We start from the raw sequence: 17716 nt of genomic DNA on the forward strand, positions 1-17716 counted from the left end.
CAATTTTTTTTCTTAGAAAATATTCAACCAACTCAAACTGAAGCTTCAAATCAACCAACACATCCAAATGGACCGACTCAAGTTACAGGATCCATCCCACCTAATCAACCACACCAACCAGAAATGGCAAATCAAGAAATGTATCCAAATAAACCATCAAAACCTGTAGACTCAAGTCAACCCAACAATCCAAGTGGCCCAACTCAACAGTCGGGATCACCAACCGATCAACAGGCTAGACCAACCACTGAGACACCTGGTCAGTTAATTAATGACCAGTGCGCTTCTAGTGGTTTTGTTGGCGACCAGCAAAATTGTAAGAAATTCTACAGATGTGTTGATAATGGAAGGGGAGGCTTCACTAAATATGAGTATAACTGTGGTGATGCCACCGTTTGGGACCAATATAGTCAAACTTGCAATTATCCTTATGCTGTGAGTGGAAGTTGTTATTCAGCGCAACCTGGTATAGTCAATCCTGGACAAGGAGAATCCCAACCAAGTAATATCAGCAAACCATCGGATCTTAATCGACCTATCACACCAAGCCCAACGAATGCCCCCAACGAAATCAGTGGTCCTCAACGACCAAACGAAATCACTCAAAGACCAGGTGCAAGTCAATCAAGGCCTAATGAACCATATCAACCAATTGATACTAACCAGCCGAGTAGTACTGAACAACCCAGTGTTGCTCAAACAACTGTTCAAAATACGACAAGTTCAGTAGACCCTCCATGCAATTGCAAAAATCAGACTAATACTGAACAGGTTTATCCTGGAGAAATTGTCAATAACCAATGTGTTAAAGAAGGCTATGTGGAAGACGAGCAGAATTGCGCCAAGTTCTATAGATGCGTGAACAGTGGGCAGGGTTTGACTAAGTACGAGTACTCTTGTGGTACGGGAACTCTCTGGGATCAGAGCATTTTTTCTTGCAATCACCCTTCGGCTGTCAGAGGAAGATGCAGTCAAGTTTCCCCACAGGCTCCTGAAGGTAAATGTAATAGTTAAACTTTCGGAAACAACAATCGAACCATTTCTGCTCAATCAGGTCCTGGTACTACTGGTCAATTACCAACAGGCTCCAACGAAACATCTCCAACTTCAAGTGGATCATGCACTGAAGATGGTTATCTGGGACATGGGCAAAATTGTTCTAAGTTTTACAGGTGTGTGGCGAATGGGCGTGGTGGGTACATGCAGCATGAGTTCTCTTGTGGTCCCGGGACTGTTTGGGATCAGCAAAGACTCACTTGTAATCATCCTTGGGAGGTGGAAGGTGTTTGCAGAAATCAAGAACCTTCTCTAGGAGTATGTAATGCAAGTTTTCTAGAGAAAGGATTTATGTTTATGTTTTTAGGGCACTACTTTACCTGATTCGGTATTTACTACCACCACTATGGGTTACCCAACAAAGGAAGAGCCTTCAAGCACTGCTAAACCAATTGATAGTTGGTCAACCAGTACTCCGTTTTCATTAACTGAGAGTACTACTGAGAGTAAGTCATCGAATTTTAATCGCATTGTGTTAACTACTGACTACTAATTCAAAAACGAATATAAATCAAGTTTAATTTAATATAGATTTTGGTACTACCTCATTCACAACTACCACACTGATTAATGAGCCAACCACACTTCTCACCACAGATTACACTCCAGAGTACACTACTGAAAGTACTACACTTTATTTTGGGTCTACCACCACTTTAGATGTGACTGATACATCTACCAATGAGGAAATTGGACCTACAGTTAGTGCATTTACTGAGTCTACTACAGAAACCACAGTACCAAGTTCAGAACCTACTACTACAGAAATCTTTTCTACACTCGATGGACTTGGAACATTGAGTACTATGAGTAATACAGACTTAACACTACCAGGTTTCGATATTCAAAGCACCACTGAACTTAGCGAAACTACATCAACAGTTACAGATCACACAAACACTATAGACATTGTTAGTACTACTGACTTAACTTTTAATACAGAATATCCAGCTACTCCTGCTACAGAAACTACTACAATTTTAAGTACCACTTTAACACCTACTTACACAGAAATTAGTACAACCCTTGTAGAAACTCTGGTTACTGAAAGTAGTTCTCCGACTACAGACTCTACTGAAACTGTTACTCTACCAAGTACAACTGTCACACTTAGCACTGATTCAGACAATAACACTGAGTCTGTCACATTCCTGCCATACACCGAAAACAGTACAGAACAAATGCATGCAACTGACACTACAATAGTTGCAGATAGTGGAACTACCACGACACTAATTATTGAGAGTACTGAAACTGATCATACCTCACCTGTTACGGTGGAAAGTACCACTGCAGACCAAAGCTTTACTGAAAGAGAAAGTACTACTATTTCCACAGAAAATTCATCTGTTCCTGAAAGTAGTACTTTATCAGTCGTCGAGAGTTCTTCTTTGCAACCAGAACAAACGACACAAATAATTGAAGAAACTAGTACTTTAAGTATCACAACGTTTGGACCATATGAAACAACACTTAACATTGAGAGCAACACTTTGGTCCTAGAGCAAACGACCCCAACACAGCTTACAACAGCTGAGCCTATCTCAGAACTAAATACTACAGAGAACACGGAACTTCCCGACGGCACTTTAGACAGTACTACTTTATCGGTCATTGAGAGTTCTTCTCTGCAACCAGAACAAACAACACAAATCACTGAAGATATTAGTACTTCAAGTACCACAACGTTTGGACCATATGAAACGACACTTAACACTGAGAGCAGCACTTTGGTGCCAGAGCAGACGACTTTCACACAGCTTGCTACAGCCGAGCCAAACTCAGAACCAAATACACCTAGTATTGTAGAGAACACGGATCTTTCTAACACTACGTTAGTAAGCAGTACCACCACATTCACCCCATTCACAATGCAGACAGTAGAACCCTCAAACCACACAGAACATGAAGTGGTTAGTACAGAGGAGAATACAGACAGCACAAGTATTGACATAGGTACTGAACAGAGTACTTTTGACAATACTGAAAGTACTACTGGATTTAGTACCATCACCGGAGGTAAATTGGGTCGATGAATGATTCGGGATTTTGCACCTGTGGGCCTGATGTTGCACTATAATGTTGAGGTTTGGTCACTCGTTCACCTGCATTAAGTGTTTTTGTCTGGCAGTACCTACTAACTAGGTTTTTATGCGATTATTTCATAGTTGATGATCCTCCATTTGTTGTTTTCACCAGCAACAGCATGTGTTATGCACATTTGGGCTATTCATTGATTGCAGATTACTTGGGCAATATTCTTTGTTTTTTACTTAGTTTGAATGTTTAACTTTGTGAGTTAAAAATTAACGGACATTACCACACGGAAGTATTGCCCAACAAACCTGTTGATAGTAACTAATCAGTCATTTTTCAATGGAATATGTGCACCTCTGCCTAACAAATTGTGGGTTTACAATCATCGAGTGTGCATTTCAAATCAAAAAAGTTGGTTCGAATTCACAAACCCGGTGTACCTAACATTCTGTATAATCGTTCACCATATGAACTTACTCAATTTTAGACAAACACATATATCTAATTCTTCCATAGGAAATGCAACCCACATGGCTGAATGCCCCATAGGTCAGCTGGAGGGTGACCAGATCGCGTTGGTTTGTCCAACTGGTTTCCGGAGACATCCAAAGTACTGTAATTTATTCTACCAATGCACATCTAATGACGGACAACACGATTTCAAGATTTTAGTGCTAAGTTGTCCGCAAGGTGATTTTTCCTTAATTTCTATGGATTTCAGGGATCTATTTAAAGAAAAAAAATTTTAGGTACTATTTTCGACGATAAAAACATACAGTGTCTACCAGAAGGCGAAACTGTGCAAACCTGCACAGGCCAGATTGCTCAGTCTAGTTTGTATAGGATGTTGGATATAAATGCCTTGCCCCCTGTAAGTATATAACCCGCATGACTGTTTTAAACGATGTGAAAATTACATTGGTAAAAGCTGGATTTATAGTCAGGTAAGGTAAACCGTAAGATAATTCATGAAAATTTCATATTAGGCCCTTTTGGATAAGATGGGCGGGATCACATGAATTCCTATCGGTTGATTTTGAACCAATCACATTGGCGCGCTATCATCGAGCATGAATTCGATTGGTGCATTTGTGGAAAATCAGTCCGAACGAAGATCTATGCGATCCAGATCGTCTTTCCGAAGAGACGTATTTAAATTGTATATGTCGGATCATCAATAGGAAGGTGTTCCATGATGATATAAAGTATTTAATTATAATTATAGAAAAAGGGCAAAATCAACGAATTCGCTACCACACGAGCGATTCTCATCACTTCCCAATCTAATCTGCCTGTCCCTTTTTGGTTTCTGGTTTTCCAGATCTCGCGAGTCCTTCAAATTCGAGGGATAAGATATCTGCTAGTCCCTGTTTCCCACGAAAGCTCGCACACATGACCTCTCGATTTCGCCCTTGGTGGTAGCGACCTCGTTCGACAGTGCTTTTCCTTAAGGTGGACCTGTCAGCCTGCCCTTCGTCATATTATCAGCTCGTAATGTCACACTTTATCACTTAAGGACTAATAAATTTCCAGCATATACAATATGTTCCCAGATGGGGTCGCCAAAACAAGAAAGTTTCTCATTTTTAATTTTTTGATAAAATTGTATTCTTCATGAAAGCTCTTGCTGATTCCAAAACGGTTGAATCCCTTCTCATTCTTGCAACTTTCCTTTTCGTTACAGAGAAATTTCGAAGAATAACTCCGCTTAGTTGAAAATTTTTCTAAGTCCCAAAAAATCAGTTCATGGCAACTGTAATCTAGATTTTTGTTTATTAAATTTTTATTGCAATAATTCAACAAAAAAAGTAATTTGTAAATGAAAATTTCGCTCAGTGGCTGCTCAAACCTAATTAACCAGTACTTTTATCGAAATATCGTATTTCGTGATGAAGCCATATTTTCCACCAATCATCTCAGCATATAAGATATTGTAGTCATCACACAACCCCTATTTCCATACCGCTCATGATGAGTCATAGTCAGCTGAAGTGAACGTATGGTACGCAACTTCTTACATTGGCATAACTCGACCATTTTTTTTTTAATTCGGTTAATCAGTACACGTATTTAAATGTGTTGAATTTTCCAAACCGAAAGGTTGGACGATCTGTAGATCACAAATTTGAAGAGAATTGGATTGGTCGAAATGGTCCTCTTTTATGGCTTTCCAAGAGCCTTGATTTGACAATGGCAGATTTTGATCTTTAGGGATGTGCAAAACAAACAGTTTATACGAATGATCTTTCTGCAACGTAAAACGTTTGAAGGAGACGATCAAAGACGCTGTTACGTCTTTACAACTCGAAGAGGTCCGGAGAAGTTACAGTGAACTACGTCGAAGGCTTGAGCTATGTGTTTAAGAAGATGAATCGAGCGAAATCTTCATTCATAGTTTCGTCTTTTCTCTTCAATTATTGCAGTAAAAATGCAAATTATGGTTGCCATGAAAACGACAATGAGCTTTGGGAATTAGAATTTTGTTAAATAAATGAGCCTATTTTTCGATATTTCTCCGTAACTGAAAGGAAAAGTGAACCGTTGAGAACTGATTCAACCGATTTGGAACAAGCCGAAACTTTCGTGAAGAATAAATTTTTCTCGTAAAGTGAAAAATAAAAAAAATTCTCCTCTTGGCAATGCTACCCGGGGATATGCAGTAGATGCCAGATGTCATGTCTGAGAGCGATCACACGCCAGAGACGTACGAGATATTAGGAGGATGCTGCTTGAAATCATGTTCAAAATTTCTCATACAACTCAAAAACGTCATAATATACAGGGAATTTCATAAGAAAAAAATCAAAAGTAAATTTACCTATTTCGTGGGCAACCCTGTATACATGTGTCTTACAGGAAAATGCATAACTAAAGATAATACGAACGGCCTCCTGAATTTACATGGAAAATATTTCCTGCAATTTTTAACGACATGATAAGGCAGTTGTGGTCCTCTGTGGATAGTTAATTTTACTGCATGAATTTTCTTCCTAAATTTCTTTAAATAAAAAAAAATTCATGTCGAACTAATTTGTTAAATAAGTGCATAAACGGCATCTTCCGTGTATTGAGCTTACAATAAAGGACAAGAAATGCCGATTTTTCCATCGAGCCTCTCTTTCCTTCCTTCCTCTTTTCCGATTGCTAGTATTAAATACTCCGATTTTCCGATTATTAAGAAGTGGCGGCAACAACATGGTTCCACCTTTCTGTCCATGACACTAGATAACATACTAAAGGTGGCAACACCGCATATCTGCTTTAGTCTGCAAAATTTTATGGTAACGAAGTATCATTGTCGGTGAAAATTAAGTACCATAATGTTACTATTTATTGCGCGCTATGGTAATGGTGTCAATTGGGGTAAATATGGTAATCGCGAGAATAGCACATACCAGGCGACTAATCCAACTCTACTCCTACCCTAGGGAGGTCAGTCTCAATTACTTAAAGTCCGTGGCAGTGGACGCTATTTGCTTACATTTTCTTAATTAGCATTAGTCGTTCATATGCGGACGTACACGCAATACCTCTAAGTCTCGCTACTACGCTTCCAATGTACGATGGGCCTTACTGTTCTAAGGGGGGAAACACTTAAAGAACGCTTGTTTCAAGCATTTTTTTTCTGGGATATTACTGCATTGTTTTATTTAAAATGCTGTACGGTTTTTTTTAATACTTATTAATTTCACAATAATGGCGACGTAATAAATACATGATAAAAAGCTGCGCCGCACTGGAGACCGGCGAAATCATTTTTAATGGAGAAACACGCTTTGAACGAACTCGAAAAGTTATGACAATTCCGAAAAAGGCAACGTTAAAAAAAAGTTAATGTTTTCTTTACAAATTATGGTTGATAATTTTCTTATAGCGTTAAACGAGAATTATTCGAGAGGTTCATGCGAAGGCCCATGAGTCGTGGAACATTCTTTCAAATTTTGAACGAAATCAGTGGAGTAGTTTTCAAGTGAGGTACCGCGTGCGAAATTTCGGATTTCGAGAAAAACGCATTTAGAGTTCTATAGAGAGAAATGCCAAATGTAAATATTCAAACTTTTACTGGCGTTCTGCGCATGACCTTCTAAACACGCTTCAAGTAAATCTGGGCCTGATAAGTACTCATATATTCACATAGTGTTAATTTGCACATCTTGGGGAAGAGGAAGTGGGTGGTTATCTTCTTCCGGTCCGAGCGTCTCCTCTTCTTGCACGCTCCCGCTGACGCGACGCCAAGAAAAAATAATGCAGATGAAACCCCGAAATCAGTTTCACAGTTTTCCTAGAATATCCTAAAGATGTTTTCCTATCATTTTAAGGAAAACAAATTTTCACTTTTTTTTTCTATATGCGTTTTCCTCCTTAACATGATACGATATACTGTCATGCAAATGTACGTCGTTTCACACTAAGCACGAAGGACAACGCGCAACAGCGTCAGGTATAATCGTCTCGCAGCATCAGAACATCGAGATGTCTCATCGATCACACAAATCAATTGAACTTAATCGCTCTTCACATGAATCATCGCACACCAAATGAACGCGAACGATCCTTCAGTGTGCTTTATATTTTCTCGACAACTGTCGTTATGTCTCCAAGCAGTATACGCTGCACATCTCGTGTTGCATGTTTTACGTTTCGCACACCTTTGATGGCTTACATCTAGGTCTTACGGCTTACGTTAATGGAACTATAAAGCCAGCTTAAGTGTATAATACCACGTGAGCTTTTTGTCTAGGATTACTCCAATATCTTACTTATGAGAATTTGAATTTATAGTTATCTCCTCCATTCAGGGACCATGTTCCCTTCCTTGAGGATACCTACCCATGCTTTATGCTATGTGTTACGCCTTATAAATATAAGTTCAGTTTTCGAGAAGAAAAATAATTAATTGGCTTTTCATTATTTGTTTTTCAATGGAAAGAAGTCACACGTAAAAAATGTTCTTGTCATTTTGATAGGGTTACGGGAAACTGAGCCCTCGGGGTAATTCCTATTTGAAAAAAAATCTTCTTCGTCTTTGTGCCCGTTTCTTCGTTTAATCAGTAGTAGACCCAGTTATAAGATAGCTTTTTCTCGGAGCGAATTTCCGTTTCATCACAACCTCTTTTCAACCCACCAAGAAGAGTTTTCTTTTCATTTTCTTTCCCCTCTTTAGATCCACGTTCCAACGAAACGATCTCTGTGCCCTCATGAGGGATCGCACGAAATGGAACCCGCCGAATGTTCCGAGCAGTTTTTGAAATGTCAAAGAAATCACAGGAAGATGGAAGGATTCTTGTATCAGTGTCCAGAAGGATTTGCTTACTGGCAAATTACTCGGTAAGGTCCCTCTCGGTCTGCTTTACAATTTGCACGCAGTTTTCACACGTAACAATGACTTTTCTCTTCGAATGTATTCTCTCATTCTTCACTATCAATCCTTTGTTCTGTAACGCAAACTGTAGTCACTTCTTGCTTACGAGTCCACTTCCATTTTGTTACAATCGTCAGTTTTCCATTTTATTGTGTGACCATTAATAAACCATTTTCTAGGCAATGTGAAAGAACCGCGAAACTTCTCCACTGCGCAGGCTACAAGTTGGAACGGAGCAAGTGGCAAATCCCCATGGAAACTACAAATGTTTCGTATCGAAGAAGGAAAGAACTATCCTTGCCATTATAACTTGCTTAAAACCAGATCAATTAAGAGAAAATAGTGGATTAATTAGATTATATTTTGCTCTACGTCGATTATTCATTAGTTAAGATTTCAAGCCTCGTTTTGATGACTCATGACTTCGGGGTAGTACTTGCAGTGATCAAGCTTAACGTATCCTTATTTTAAGGCTCTTAATTTATAGTTAGACGAAGGCGCAAGAATATTTTTTGAGAACGGAGAGTTTTCAAAAAATACCAAAAAGGCTTTAAGCGACTTTGGAAATGTACTGCGCATTTCTAAAGTTGCTATTGGGACGGTTTTGGGTATTTAAAATATTTATTTTAATTAGCTTATAGTCACATTAGTCCATTAGTTATTGTGATGCTGAACTGAATATGTAAACCTAATTATTAGTGCATATTTGTATGGATTTTCTTACTGTTGCCATGTCGAGTTTAATAAACTTTTTGATAGATTTTGAGTTTTGATTGAAACATACCAAGTGTTTAGAATTGAAATTTATTTACAGTAAGTATTTCAATACATACACATATAGAGCACATTAAACCTATTAGCTGTCTGTACAACTTTCCTTAATATTTAATGACTTCAGTCTCATACTTCATCAGAACTATATTCGTGCATAACGGTTACGGTAGTAACGTTATTCCCTCTCAGAGTGGACCTCGTGCTGCTCTGCCTGTGGAAGATACCTCTGGGGCTTCGGGTGCTCATTCTGTGGTGAAACGACGAGTTTCTGGTTCTTCTCGACGGAGAACAGAAGAGAATCTCACGCATGCCCCTGAAATAATTATTGAAACAGGGAACACCAAAAGAGACTTCCGAAGACCGAATCTGAAGGCTTGGGGGGTCTCTTACCTTCGAAAATTCTTAGACAAGAAGGCGTATAACAGTGGATTAACTCCGGAGTTGAAGTAGGTGCATAATACTGTGAGCGGTGTAAGGATGGCACTGAAGTTCGAATTCCCGTGGTAGTTTGACGACCAGTACTGCCACATTTTCCTGGCGTGGAAGGGCAGGTTGCACACTGCGAATGCCACTACCTAAACCACATAAAGGATAACTTAAAACGTATTTTGATTTAAAACACTGATGCGTGTACGTTGGCAAAAGAACCAATATTTGAACTAATGGGAAAGGGCGGTGAAGGGCTCAGCGCCGAGTTGAAACATGGATGGAATTTAAAGACCCATAAAACAAAGAAATATTAAGAAAGCAAAAACTGGTTTATCGAGTGTATAAAATACTGGGTGTTTCATAAACATACCGACAACCTTTCGAGGGATGTAGGGCTCGTGACAACAAATATCTAGATCGAATGAAGTGAGGGCCGAAATCGCCTCGTTTCTAAGATACTCAGTGTTTTTAAGTTCTTATTTTTTTAAAGATTTTTTCATTAGTTTTAAAAATGGTTTGGGACAGGGACGTGAAGTTAGGGACACGCTTTGGTGGGGTAAATAGGCACTACGCTTCGACTCAGGTAAGTGGCGTCCGTGCGGCTGCTTAGTGGGACGCTTTAATGAAACCAATGGTACGCCACTGCAGTACCCACTCGATGCCGTGAACAAAATAAAGCAACGCACGTTCACGTTAGCGGTTTATTCACGTAAACGGGGGCGATCCAAACAGAGCTGAATGCAGATTACCTGGTGACAAAAAAGTCTGGAATCCTGGCTGGGTTTTTAGGATTTGTCATTTTCTTCCACGAAGACTGTTTCTCTTAGTTTTGTCAAAACCATGAGGTCTGTGACGTTCACGCCACCATCTCCAGCCCACCGGATTGCGGTATTCAAGGCAGTTATAGCGCCGTCCGATGAAACCTTACTTGGTGTTTCTTGAAGACTCTCGACTACACGAACTTCACATTCTTCTCGGTCGCTTTCACATTCCTTGTCAGCACCATTTCATTCAAATGCATCAATTTGCTTGAATGTACCTTCACATATGTAACAACACATTTAACATTTTTTTTTTTCACTTGCGGTGCTAGTGTATTCAGATCACAGGATTTCGAGAGGGAATCGTCACTGTCCCATCGACGTTTTAAAACAGAAAGAGGCAATTCATCATCGTCATCCTTAGACATTTCAGTGTTCTCTAAAATATTTCCCCAAACATTTTGCAATAAATTGTGAATCGAGTCGATTCCATCCAGCCGTTGAGCTGACAACGGTTTCCTTAATAAGAGGGTTTTTCATTTTATCAGTTATGTTTGAATCGCTTACTAGAACATCGGTAAGGAGGTGTAATGCATGTAATTTTGTAAGCCTCATAACATTTCGATCCGTAGGTTACATAAGCGACGTAACGTTAGGTGGAAGAGACATTATTAGCATCTGCCCATCTTCGCTCTTTAATCCTTCTTCGTTTGAGTGAGACGTGGCGCGCCATCCAACAGAAGTAAAGTTCTTGTCGGGAGACCTTTATTTGACAAAAAACTTGTAATCTACGAACGAGTAGTTAAATTTACGTCACGATTTCAAGAAAAACACACAACCAAATTTACCTGAAGCACAAAGGAATGGTGAAGTCATTTTTTAAAAATGTGTGCAGTCATCCACGCTCTGTTGGAGTGTTCATGATCAAGGCGACAGTTCAAGTTTTTAAATAACCTTAGATTGGCAGCCTTACTGATAACTAATGGTTTTACTTTATGATTTCCAGTAGCGTTTATGGAAGCTATAAATTTTATTCGTTGTTTTTCAGTCTTTGGTCCAGGTGCTGTTTTTTCCGCTGATGAAACGAATGCTTTGTCCGCCAGAAGTTCCCAGTGCAAACTTGTTTCATCGATGCTATAAAGTTGATCTAATGTAATTTCAACTCCTGCATTTTATTTTTCACTGCCCTTTGAAAGGGTCCACAAGTTCCGGTTGCGAGTAAGGTTGTTCCCCTGGTAATTTTTAAAAACCGAATTCCAAATATTTTTTTTAAATCTCGGTTGCCATCCCTCACTACCATCGTAAATTCCATATCAGCTTCCTTTACTTCAGAATGTATGGATTTGGCTTTTTACTTTATCATTTCTCCGCTTACAACAAGATTTTTATTTCATTGACTTAGAAACCATTTGTATAACTTCTTTCCCATTTGCGGCAATCCAGACCCTTCAAGTGTTTCTCTTTTACCTGGTCCAGCATATGTGTCTGCTCCTGCTCTTAAAATGGTTTCTTTTCTTCGCTTTATTTTGCAAATCCTAAATTTAGCTACATTGTATTTACTGGATAAATTTGAAACACTTCCACCTTTACTTAGCTTCTGAAACACAAGGGATTCTTCAAGGGGAGTTAAACACTTTGGTTTTCTCCGCGGCATTAAAACAGTCTACTTGAAATACCTTGAATGGAATTTTTTTCTTCGGAAAATTCGTCAATTTTACTGTTAAGGGGGGCACTTTTAGATCATAAATTCGTAGATATGAAGTCCGTCCCATAAACGGGGTGTATAAGAGAATAATACTCTTCTTCCAAAGTATGGTAAGAATTGAAGGAATATTAAAAAATATATATTTGTATTTAAAAATGTCAGTGGCGTACCATTTTTTCATTAAAAACATCCAATTGAGTGGCGTAGGTAAAAAATTCTGCCCACTTACGCTTACGCCCAACGTGTCTTTAATTTCACACCTTTGTCTCAAACCATTTTTGAAATATTAAAAAAAAAAATTAAAAAAAAAAACTTAAATACTCCGTATCTTGAAGACGAAATAATTTTGGACCTAACATTACTCGATCCAAATATTACATTTGTTTTTCTGAGTTCTATGGCGTCTGGAGGTTTCAGGCTCTGTTTATGAAACACCCTGTAGAATTAGTGGGCGAAATACGATGTTTTTAGTAATTTGAAAATCAGGTAAATTTTATCAGAAAACCACACAATTCTCAAAATTACCTTTAAATAATTTCATTTATTCTGAATTACAGCCCATGAATCCTTCTAGTTTTCTGTAAGTGCAATTACATGTTTAAAAGTGTTTAATGGGGTTATTACAGCTATTTTCCAGCGACAAAAAGAGCAAGGAAACTGCTTGTGTTTCAAGTTTAGTAATGACTTGTTTTCCCATTAAAGGGCATCGAGTTTACACTGCGATGTGGTTGTGCATAAATCTACATAGAAGACAGATTATGTAGTTTTCATCGCTCTTATAGTCTTAACTTACTGTGAAGTATTAGAACTGCTGATGTTTAATGAACTCGACATCTTAAATTTATAATCTTTAATTACTTCAATTCTAATCCAATCAGCAGAAAGAATTTTTACCGTTTGACAAATTAAAAATATTCATTTTTCTCTGGGATCAGTACTCAAACACATTTGAAAAATGATATCAGTTTGTTCCTTTTCGAAAACGCTTTGACGAGTTGAGTTTTTTGATTCGCCGATTTGTTATCTTTAATAAATTTTGCAACCCGGTCGGTGGTGCCACTCAAAACGTTCAAATGGGGGCAGCGAGGTGGCAGGGGTGAGAATCGAGTATACGCGGGGTACATCAAAAGGGTTCCCCTTCGCAAACTGGAAGTCTACTTCACTAAGTACTTTCACATGCATTTCCGTTTTTACGATATTTCTCGTGGTAATTTTTCAAACGAACACTCTGTACATTTGCAATTGTTTTATTTATTTATTTATTGTAAAACTCCGATCCTCTATCACGTCACATTTACATCGAAAGAGGTGGAAAATTGATTAGTCTTTTTCATCGAAATCTCGGGAACCTTTCCCAATGTGAAATATTCCTTGCAAAGCGTGGAACAGAGGGCCTCCTATTAGCTAAGCTGATATTGCAAATGGGTTCGGCTGAAAGCTCTATACCCGAAGTTGGGAGCTGATTTGGGAATACTTTATACAGGGCGAAAATATGTATGTGCCTTATTAGTATTACTTCGGTGCTTAATTATACTCACAACAATAATAAGCATCCTAATAACTCCTTTCCTTGCCCGCAGTACATTTTCGCTGCAGGCAGGACTTCCTCCAGTACTGGTTTGGTAGGACCCTCCGGAATTTCGGATTTGAAGTTGAACTTTTGCAGGAGGTGGCGTGGGGGAGGGATAGGGAATGGTACCATTCGTTGTGTACGTCTAAAATGGGTTAATGCGGCAATAGCTGACAAGGCTAGAATACCAACAATTCGTGAACGAGCTAAAGGAACGTTTGGTTTACCGTCTTCATTGAATTTATTTTCCATGTGAAGTTACCCAAAATTAGATCTTAACTAAATAAAAAGCGATGGTCCTAGATCGCTGAACTCAAATCCTCACATCTACTTCTGATTATCATCGCTATTTTATCAAGCTGTGAAACCCTTTGATCCAACAGAGATATATTTTGTTAGATGGGAATCCGTGTTATTGCAACAAATTGGCTGATAAATAGTTTAAACTGTTTATTTCTTCATTTTTAAATAAACGAAACGTCAACGTAAATTACTCTAATTGATATTGGAACTAAATAGTAAAAAAATTATTATTTATATAAATTTTATACTCTCCGCCAAACTGGACCGAACGCATCAAAAAACGCATTTACGGCTTTAGACTTAATGGAGAATATATTATGTCCATGGAAATAATTGCTCAGTTTATCTCGAGAGAAATGTTATTAGTTTTCAGGGGGATCGCACGGAAAGGAGTCACGCAAGAATGGAAACTTATCCGGAAAAAGGTACTCACCCTTTCACTCCTTTGTCTGGTAGAGTTCTTGCAGAGCGATTGGTATTGGTTGGAATTTGAAGAGGCGTCTAACTGTTTCTTCAGTTGCTGGCTGCTGTTCCACAAGCAAACCGCTATTCTCGTGTAAAGCAGCTGTTTAACAGAGCCTCGATTGGAATCAAACTTACTTAATTGAAATTAAAATTAGAGAAAATAGGCGCGTAAAATCCTTAAGCTAAAATATTCATGGAGAAATAACTGAATCAGATTCCAATTCTGCTACACCAGTGGAAAATCCAGTTCAGCTGAACCTGCAATATCGCGTAAAGCACGGCTCAGGTTAATACATAGTTAAAAAGCTTAATATGCCAGGATTAGTTGTTTGCTTGATTAATTAAATTTGTTGCTCTAATGCAGATGATATCGTTTATGTTATAATTTCAGATGTCGAGAGCACATAGAGCGAATGACCAATATCATCGATAAGTGTACTCGGAGCGTTTAACTTTTCTAATGCCATTTACGGACAAATTGACGATATTAGAGAAATTATTATACTTAGGCAGAAGCGCACAATACTACTGAGCCAAGTCAGAGCTAAGTCATTTGAAAAACATTTGGCATCGTTAAATTAAATGAAATTTAATTCCGAAGGGAAGATTTTTATAAATGCAGAGGCATTTTAGCTCGACCTACTGATATCATTAACCATAACGAGATTTAAGTATAATGGTATTGTTTTCCTGGGGAATTCAACGTTAAGTCAAGAAATATTGTTATGCTTAGTGCTGCAGAATGAAAGTGTGAAATAAAGAGGATCGTAAACATTAATCTAAAAAGTATTGTTAAGATGCGACTTTTTGGTACTTACAGACATCACGCCCAGAGGCATGACGTAGAACAGTACGAAATGGACCATGTCGAAAACTTGAGAGTCGTACATTTGTCGGTTTAAGATACAAACGGTTTCGTTGCTACTGTAGACTCCTGCTACAGTGACTGCGTTGCCCAAGAAGTATTTCGGTAAACTGTAGAAGACGCACACTATCCAAACACCACAGATTATCACCTAAAAGACAATGAAGGCAGGGTCGTATCAAGAGCGAAGTGGAAAAACGCGAAATATTTTAAGGAAAATTTTAAGCGTTTCTCTTCAAATATTCGTCGGAATTCAAACGATCAATGCCAGCTAGTGTTGCCATACCCCTTGAAATTTTACGAAATTTTAAGACAATGTCGAGCATTGAAAGTCAGCTAGCGGACACTAGGATGGAATAGAAAAGGTAAAAACCTTGAGGTTTTCATGGAGTTTCTCGTAAAAAATTCGCAATGAACCTGAGGAAAACCGCTCACCATTACATCATAAACGGTAAAAGTCAACGGAACTTCAAATAAATACTTGTGACTTGTAAGGAGCTGAATGTGTCGAAAAGGGAATGAAAGGAAAATTAAAGCAAGACTTGATTGAACTTGTCTTAACAAAATCGCGATGTGTTTGATTATTGATATGGGCCACTGATTTCCATAGCCGTTGGAAGTATACCGAACAGAGTACATCGTGACGTCACCTACGAAACCTTCTGGCGCCCGCTTCTTGAACACGGGGAGTAAAAAGCTCCCTGGGAGTAGCGTTGAAATGATCGGGATAGTCCAAACATGAGCAATTCCAGCAGATAAGCTACGCTCAAGAATCGGGCCCCAGAACGAGGAGCTAATTACCCCAAGTCGTATGGTATTTTCTTACTTCCCTATTTTACCTTCAGGGATATCGAATCGATTATCAAGTACTTGGTTGAGAGATGTCGTAAATCACAATAATAATGAACGTAGTTGCGTTGCCTCATTTAAAAGATCCCCATCAAGGTGGAGGTTGATGAATGAAATGAAACTGACCTAACAATTTTTCCAACTTTTTTGTCGTTCTGCATGACGCAAATTGATGCTACGCAATTTAAGATAAAATATACTTGGGAAAAAGCGGGGTTTCCATAGAAACTTTCATTCTATTAATGCATCTAATGATAATAATACATGGAAGGACGGAATAATACGGCGTTAGCGTGATCATCACTTTTTAACGAAACATGTAAAAGTGAGTTAACTGTGTTTACGTGTAGGAATTTTAAGGCCGAAATGTTCACTATAAATCTGAATCTGTGAAATTTACGTTCGGATGATTTTTCAGTAGCGCTTCATCGAGCTTTCGTTTAGCGAGGCCCCAACCCGCCGGTTAATATTATCCATTAAAATTGGATAAGACAACACTAAGCCATCGTGCCGAAAATTTTTCTCATTTGCGTGATTTAAGTGAGAATAAACATGATCTTACCTTCAGTCGGCATGACGTCAAAATTTGTTTACACGTAATCGGATAGAGGATCGCAAAGTACCTCTCAGTACATATAACCACCAAAATGAAGATACTTGCGGTACTGCTCAGCGACTGGATAAACATATACATTTTGCACATGAAGTTTCCTAACACCCAACTGAAACAGGATCAATTGCCAAGAAACAGGAATTACAAATCGTACATTTTATAAATAAACTCAGACTAAGAACCTGGATGCGGGAAAGTTTTCCTCTCGGTTGGTTGTTGCCCAATTTTTTGTTTAACAATAAATTAATTGTTACATATCGTCGGCTTAGAGTGTAAACCTGCTATGTCAACATTAACGAATTTAATAGGAGGGAGAAAACACTTTACTAAAATCGGCTAGATTGTTTGACGACATTTACAATAACAATAATTGTTATTCACTATTCACTTACTAGACGCGCAAGGGAGCTTTCGCCAGAAAATTTCTATTTTTAACACTAAATTCCAATATTATGAATCAGCAATTGAAAAACAGCCATCTGTAAAATGTTTAAAGAAATTCAGCTAAATACCAGAAATTATGTTTTCCATTTGAGAAAACCTGCTAATTCCCATGCTAAAAACGTCTAATGTTATGATGGGCTTATATTTAATTTTACTGGTTTTTTGGTAATTTTGTATCCAAAACCATGGGAATTTAACTATAATGTTGCCGATTTTTGCAATATTTCGACCATTTGCCTGATAAAGCATCAAAAACGCACGAAATCTGAATATATTCGTTAACTGAGCTGAGGAGTAATGATGCACAAAACCATGCAAAATGATAACGGGTGTTCGGGAAAATTCCTTGTCAAGCGAGTATTAGGGGTTTTTCCGAACCTGGGGCGGACTTAGGTTCCAGAATATTTACGTTAAGGATTAAGTAGTCTTACTCATCACGTGTTTTTATCAACTTAAATATAATTTTGAAGCTAATCGTTTTAT

The 17716-nt window shown here is 38.3% G+C and overlaps 2 protein-coding genes across 15 annotated transcripts in view; one reads left to right on the forward strand and one right to left on the reverse strand.

Moving 5' to 3' along the window:
• Positions 1-9215, forward strand: part of LOC136347405 (uncharacterized protein DDB_G0283357-like) — a 39107-nt gene extending 29892 nt beyond the window's left edge. For 11 of the 12 annotated variants that reach the window (XM_066297361.1, XM_066297360.1, XM_066297362.1 and 8 more), the window contains 8 exons: positions 17-997; positions 1055-1314; positions 1364-1502; positions 2263-3075; positions 3610-3783; positions 3843-3964; positions 8258-8421; positions 8635-9215. In XM_066297361.1, the coding sequence (XP_066153458.1) occupies positions 17-997; positions 1055-1314; positions 1364-1502; positions 2263-3075; positions 3610-3783; positions 3843-3964; positions 8258-8421; positions 8635-8764 (2783 nt within the window). In that variant the 3' untranslated portion in view covers positions 8765-9215. The remainder of the gene's footprint in view (positions 1-16; positions 998-1054; positions 1315-1363; positions 1503-2262; positions 3076-3609; positions 3784-3842; positions 3965-8257; positions 8422-8634) is intronic. The other variant, XM_066297359.1, reaches the window with a different exon arrangement.
• LOC136347419 (trissin receptor-like) overlaps positions 9186-17716 on the reverse strand; it is a 159619-nt gene continuing 151088 nt past the window's right edge. For all 3 annotated transcript variants that reach the window (XM_066297402.1, XM_066297401.1, XM_066297400.1), the window contains 6 exons: positions 16739-16898; positions 15281-15478; positions 14431-14562; positions 13663-13839; positions 9620-9804; positions 9186-9542 (listed from right to left, as the gene is read on the reverse strand). In XM_066297402.1, the coding sequence (XP_066153499.1) occupies positions 9356-9542; positions 9620-9804; positions 13663-13839; positions 14431-14562; positions 15281-15478; positions 16739-16898 (1039 nt within the window). In that variant the 3' untranslated portion in view covers positions 9186-9355. The remainder of the gene's footprint in view (positions 9543-9619; positions 9805-13662; positions 13840-14430; positions 14563-15280; positions 15479-16738; positions 16899-17716) is intronic.

Source organism: Euwallacea fornicatus, chromosome 28, assembly GCF_040115645.1.
Source record: "Euwallacea fornicatus isolate EFF26 chromosome 28, ASM4011564v1, whole genome shotgun sequence".
NCBI lineage: Eukaryota > Metazoa > Arthropoda > Insecta > Coleoptera > Curculionidae > Euwallacea > Euwallacea fornicatus.